Source organism: Candoia aspera, chromosome 2, assembly GCF_035149785.1.
Source record: "Candoia aspera isolate rCanAsp1 chromosome 2, rCanAsp1.hap2, whole genome shotgun sequence".
In the NCBI taxonomy this organism is placed as follows: domain Eukaryota; kingdom Metazoa; phylum Chordata; class Lepidosauria; order Squamata; family Boidae; genus Candoia; species Candoia aspera.
In genome coordinates, this window is record NC_086154.1 from 156410550 (window position 1) to 156417117 (window position 6568).

The 6568-nt window shown below is 41.8% G+C and overlaps 1 protein-coding gene across 1 annotated transcript; it reads right to left on the minus strand.

Moving 5' to 3' along the window:
- Positions 1-5096: 5096 nt before the first annotated feature.
- On the minus strand, positions 5097-6261 carry LOC134492477 (beta-1,3-galactosyltransferase 1-like). The gene has a single exon (XM_063296647.1). The coding sequence runs from the start codon at positions 6189-6191 to the stop codon at positions 5118-5120; it is 1074 nt and encodes a 357-aa protein (XP_063152717.1). The 5' UTR covers positions 6192-6261; the 3' UTR covers positions 5097-5117.
- Positions 6262-6568: the final 307 nt, after the last annotated feature.

Sequence of the window (6568 nt, forward strand, 5' to 3'; positions counted from 1 at the left end):
CCCCTGCATTTTTTGTGGCAAGGGTTTTCAGAAGTGGTTTGCCATTGCCTCCTTCCCAGGGCTGAGAGAGAGTGACTGGCCCAAGGTCACCCATCTGGCTTTGTGCCTAAGGCGGGACTAGAACTCATGGTATCCCGGTTTCTAGCCTGCTGCCTTAACCACTACACCAAACTGGCTCTTATATTGGTCCTGCTCCCCTCTTTATTTTCTATACGTGTCCCTTTTTCTCTTCAGCGTTGTAGGGCATTCCATGTGTATCTCTGTATTAACTTTCTTCCATTTTTCTTTCTTGTGGGCATTCTTTGCAACTATTCCTTTGATATCTCATCTTGTAGAATTTTTCATTCTTCCTGGACTTTCCTCCTTAGGGAGAAATTTGAAGCCATAGGATCTGACCTATCTTCCCTCAGAGTTACCAGATCTGTTCTTCCGAAATGCAGTAGGCAGGTCTGACTCTTCTTTCTCCCCTGGATATCACATTTAAGCACAGTAACTTTCCCCAGTCACCTTCACTTCTTTAACCCATTCTGTCCTGTTAGTGAGAATTAGGCCCAGGATAGCAGACCCCCTTGTTCTTTCTTTCACCTTTTGACAAATGAAAGTGTCAACAAGAGAGGACAAGAATTTCTTGGATCTCTGATTCTTGTCCTCCTTCCGCCAGCATGGGGACCATCCACTAACTGAATTTTGAGGAAATGTATGTGTGCCTCCACCTGCATCTTTTTTCATATATATACCTTCTATTAAAAGTTTTTCAAGAAGATGAAAACTAACACAAACTAATAAAGACCAGAAAGAACAAAGAGAGAAAAAAAGAAAGAAAAAAGAAAAAGTGCAAAAAGAAAAAAATAGAAGCTTCCAATTTCTTCTGCAGCAAATATAAATACAATTATAAAATTAACTCTTACTCTATGGCGCTGCGGGTTAAACCGCTGAGCTGTCGATCGGAAGGTCGGCGGTTCGAAACCGCGCGGCGGGGTGAGCTCCCGTTGCTCGTCCCAGCTTCTGCACACCAAGCAGTTCGAAAACATGCAAATGTGAGTAGATTAATTGGTACCACTTCGGCGGGAAGGTAACGGCGTTCCGTGAGTCATGCTGGCCACATGACCCGGAAGTGTCCTATGGACAACGCCGGCTCCAAGGCTTTGAAACGGAGATGAGCACCGCCCCCTAGAGTCGGACACGACTGGACTTTACGTCAAGGGAAACCTTTACCTTTACCTTTACTATGATTACAAAAAAGCTTTTTTTCTATTACCCAGGGTTTTTTTTTCTGATCATCAAAACCACAAATCATAAGTGCATTTTGTTCTGTTTCATGCAAAAAGTCTATAAGGGGTCTCCAGTCAACCATAAATGTAGATACTGTTTTTTCTCTAATCAAATTGGTTAATGGCCAAATTCCATCTTTACCAGCCATTCCTCCATTGTGGGTAGTATCGAACCTTTCATTTTTTTGAACATATAATAGTCTTACTGCAGTTATCATATATGAAAACAAAGTTCCATTATTTTTTCAAATTGCCTGTCCATTAATCCCAAAAGGAAAGTCTTTGGTTTCAATTGTACTTAAATTTTAAAGTCTTCCGGATTAACATACGTATTTGTATCCAATTTTTTTAGCTTTTTTACATGTCCACCAAACATTGTTCACATTTCCAACAAAGATTCGGAGTTCCTTTCTACATTCTAGGCAATTTATCTGGTGACAGATACCAACGATGCATCATTTTATTAAAAAATTCTTTAAGGCTAGAACATAATGTAAATTTCAATCATTTCAACCACATATTTTCCCATTGATCCATTTGAATATTATAACCAACATTTTTAGCCCACTTTATCATACATTCTTTCACTTGTTCTGTCTCATATTTCAGCAGACGTTTATACATTTTAGCAATAACATGGTCATCACTAGTACATAATTCTATTTCAAACTCAGTCTTAATTTGTTCAAAACCATAAAATCTTTTCTCCATTTTAAACCTTTCTAATAATTTAGCATAAGAAAATCATTAGAAAATTCTAGTACATCATGGTAGGTTAACCATTTATGTTGACTTATCATTTCTTGTCTATAAAATGCTTCTTGTGCTGAAAGCCACAAAGGTGCTTTTGGGCAAAACCTGAATTTATATGTATTCTGTACTGTATAGCCCATCTGACATAATGGTTTTTAGAGTCTACATTCAGTTTACCTTTGTTATACCATAAATATCCATGCCATCCAAATCTCAGATCATAACCTTCTAAATCGAAAAGTCGGTTTCTTAACAACACCCACTCTTTCATCCAAACTAAACAGCAGGCAGCAAAATATAGTTTCAAATTTGGTAAGGTCAGTCCTCTTTCCTTCACATCTTGTAAGACCTTATATTTAACTCGTGGCTTTTCCCTTGCCATGCAAATTTAGACATATCCTTCTGTCATTGTTTAGATGGTACATCAATTGTCAAAACAGCATTGTTTGAAAGAAAAATAAAGTTCTAGGTAAAACGTCTTAATCACAGGAATTCTACCCAATTGTAGTTTCTCCCATCTTGATGTCTGCCTGGTTAGCAAGATGACACCACCTGTAGGTTTAAATGCTACCCTTTGAAGGTGGTTTTTTCCTAATGTTCTGCCTCAAAATGCTGTGTGGGGGCAATGTAGGGTGTGTTGATGTGCACTGGGGAAGAGGCCTGCAATGACATGTTCCATGCAACAGTCTTGTGATTCCAATGGGTTCCTGGGGGACCCACCCCATTCAGTTTGGTCCCTGACACCTTCACCCACCCCCTTGGGTCCTCTTCTGGATGCACAGGAGACCGGAACTCCAACTTTCATAGGTACTTTTTTTCTACATTTTTATTGTATTATTTGAATTCATAAGTAGGTTGAAAATTGACCAGCCTTGCCTGTAAATAAAGGTATTAATTAAAAGGACTTGGCTGTTCTATTTTCGAAATCTGCCTGCAGGGAATTCCTTCTCGGTGATCTCGACTCCCATGGAAGGGCTGGTTCCTCACTTCCTCTGCTCACATTATGTTCTTAGGGTACTTTACAGCTCCTGCACCAAACCTCACAGCTAAACCCCTTTCTCACACTCCAGCAGTGTGTCTTTGCATCGTGACAAACCTGAATGACCACAAGATGGCAGCCAAGATTGCCACCAAGTTGATCCATAGTTTCAAAGATTTAAAAAATGCTACTGGTTAATAATCTCATGGGAAGAGGGGAAAAATGCATTGCATGAAGGGCTGGGTATGCCAACTGGAGGAGGCTGTTCATGTGCTAGACGACCTTGCACAGAGCAGGAAATTCAGCTGAGGGAACCACCAATCCTGCCCCTCAGAATGTTGTGCATTAAAACTATGGACTGCATGTAGCACAGCCCCACTTTGCACGCATGGCAATGGCAATGGCAATGGCAATGGCAATGGCAATGGCAATGGCAATGGCAATGGCAATGGCATACTGTGGGAGCAGCGAGTGTTAGGGTGGCACGATTTCATGGCAGACGTACTATGGAACACAAACACAACAAAGCAGCTGGGTGGATGTGCCTTAGATTCCCAGCAGATGTCAGGATAATCAAAAGATCTTGTTATCGCTCTTGCATGCCTCTTTGAAAGATTGGTCATCTGATGCAGAAAAACCTCATCTATACCTTCTGCCTGGCCTGGAAGTTTATAATAAACTCCCACAACAGTATGACTTTTTATTGTTTCTCCTTTTGATCTTACCCAAATACTTTCTACAGGATTTTCATGTTCTGATTCCTGAATTTCTGTGCATGTGTGTGCGTGAGTGTGTGTGTGTTATTTCTTGGCAGTGCAATGCCCTCACTCTTTCCATTGGGTGTGTGACTTTTGAATAAATTGTACTCTTCCACTGCTGTGTGCCAGTTATGAATATCATCCCACCAAATTTCAGTGATGCCTACCACATCATATTTGTTTTCCTGACTTAGGAAATTAGGAGTTAGGTTTTAGTACCACCTCCTAGTGTCTCTGTTGTAACATCCCGTGCATCTCCTGCACACAGAGAGCCAGTCTGGTCTAGTGTTTAAGGCACCGGGCTAGAATCCAGGGGACTGAGAGTTCTAGTTCGCCTGAGGCCTGAAAGGCGGCTGGGTGACCTTGGGCCGGTCACTTTCTCTCAGCCCAACTCGCCTCACAGGGTTGTTGTTGTGGGGAAAATAGGAGGAGGGAGTGTTAGGTATGTTCGCCACCTTGAGGTATTTAGAAAAATAATAAAGGCGGGATAAACATTAAATAAACAAACAAAAATGTATCTCCATCCTGGCCTCCTGTGTTTGCTTTCTTGGCCCCAGGCCTTGGCTGCGTGCAGTATTTCTTTTAACATACACTGTCCTTATGAGACTGGGGGAGGTGCAAGCCAAATGCTTCCTTTCCAGTGTTTGCCAGCTCTATCCCATCTCTCCCCAGGAGCCCTTCCTGAACATGTTGTTGTTAGCTGCCGTCGAGTCGTTTACGACTCATGGCGACCCTCTGTATAACTGAATGAAGTGCTGTTCAGGCTTGCGCCATATGCCTGACTGTCCCAGTGTTTGCATCCACTGTTGCTGTACCCTGAACATCGCAGGGTATTGAACATGTAGCCAAATCTGGGATCCTGTTCTCTCTTCTTGCGCTAAGGTCCTCAACTGGAAGAACTGAGGAAAAAACAACGCATGCTCCAGGTTCTTCACCCTTGTGCCCTAGGCTTTGTATTTTCCAGAGATTCATTTGAGAGCTCTTCTGTTGGTGTGTAAGTGGTAGGGGAAGTTCTCCGAAGCCGATGTCCAAAGCTGGTCAAACAAGTTGCCAGGGGCAGCCTCAGGAATTCAGTGGGAAAGTGGCAGCAGGAATAAAAACAATATTGAGTAAGTGCATATTAACTGGAGAAACTTATTTTTGAGATTACAAAGATGGCAGAATAAAAGTTATACCACCTATTGACAACTCACAGAAGCTTCCCACAGAGACCTTCTCTTTTCAATTATCTGTGTATTCGACTTTGATCATATATGTTTGTCCAGTGTAAACAAACAAATCTGCACATGTTGTTCTCCACATCGTTACCCCTCCAAAATGGCAGCATATTTTTTCAAGAGTTCATCTCTTTCATTTTTAATTCTTGCAAATTTTCTTTTGATCCTGGAAGTCAGGCCAAATCTGTAGCAACTCCTGTGGCCCAAAGTGATGCACGAACACTAACTTGGAGAATTTGCACTTCTCATAGTTGATTTTATACACGTTGAATAGGCCCCAGGGACTGTCTGTCACACTGATGCCCAGTTCATACAAACAGATCCCCATGAAGGCATCTTCCATGTTAATTACCCTAATGGTATGAGCAACCTGGTAGATCTTCTGGGCCAGATCTCCAGAAAATACATACCCAGGGCCCGCACAGTAGGGTGGGTAAGTGTCATTGGGGTATACCTCCCAGGGCACATACCATTTATATGCTTTACTGCGCAATGGCTTTGTGTTCCAATAGATGTACCCTGTCATGTAGGCTTTCTTCGGGGACTGGTGGGGCTGTAGCAGCTGTGACACCGTATAGTTCACATTGAGAAAGATGTCAGCGTCTGCCTTTATCACATAGGTGGCATTGGGACAGAATTTGCTTATCCACTCCATGCCCATTAGAGTTTTCAGGGTAAGGTTGTTGTACGTGTCCAGGAAGTCCTGCTGGATAATATCTTTGTGGGTGGAGCTCTCCTCTTCCAAAAGATTTTGGAGCTGGGATCCAAAGACTGGGTGGACACCGGTCAGAAAAAGGCGCAGAATGGAAACACCAGCAACCAAGCTCTCATTGCCCCACGTATGCCTGATGGCTTGTCTTTCAACAAAATCTTGAGGCTTAGTTACTACCAGCAAGACTAAAAAAGGGTTCCTTTTCTGACATTTATCTGGCTCATTGATAAGGAAATTATAATCTTTAGAGTAAACAACTTCCAAGGGATGTCGGGTGGCTGTTAAAGGTGCAAGAGATTGCAGATCCAAAGAGCTGGCTTTCTTTGTCTTCTCACGTCTATCTTCCCATTCAAATTCTGGGCTACTCTGAAATTCCTGCTGGAGATCTGCTGGAGTCTCAGGATGCCATCTTTCAGTCCTCAGAACAAATAGGAACAGAAAGGCGGAACAAAAGAAGAAGAGCACTACAATTGGGAAAGCTTGCGTCTGGGATAGGAACATGGTGACACCCTCAAAGTCCTGAGGAGGAGGAGGAGGTAGGACAATGTCTAAGAGAGAGGTTGTTGTTTACTTTGTCCTACTTTTCAGAGAGAACCTACAAAAGAGAAGAGAAAGGAATAACATTGCATTCAGTTTATAAAAAAAGACTATTTGCTTTTCCACAAATATTTAACAAGCAAGTATCCATCACTCTGTTTTATTTTCAGACTTATCTATAAATATTCCCTTACGTGGTATACATGTTTTAAAATTACATTTTATTTTTAATTTTTCCACAAATTTCTGAAATTCTTGACATGATAGATATCTTGTACTTACAAGATACTTACAAGGTATTTTTGAGAGCCAGTCTGGTCTAGTGGTTAAAGCTCTAGGCT

Bases quoted from the DNA above. Each gene is read 5' to 3' on its own strand.
- LOC134492477 (XM_063296647.1), bottom strand. From the start codon at position 6,191: ATGTTCCTATCCCAGACGCAAGCTTTCCCAATTGTAGTGCTCTTCTTC.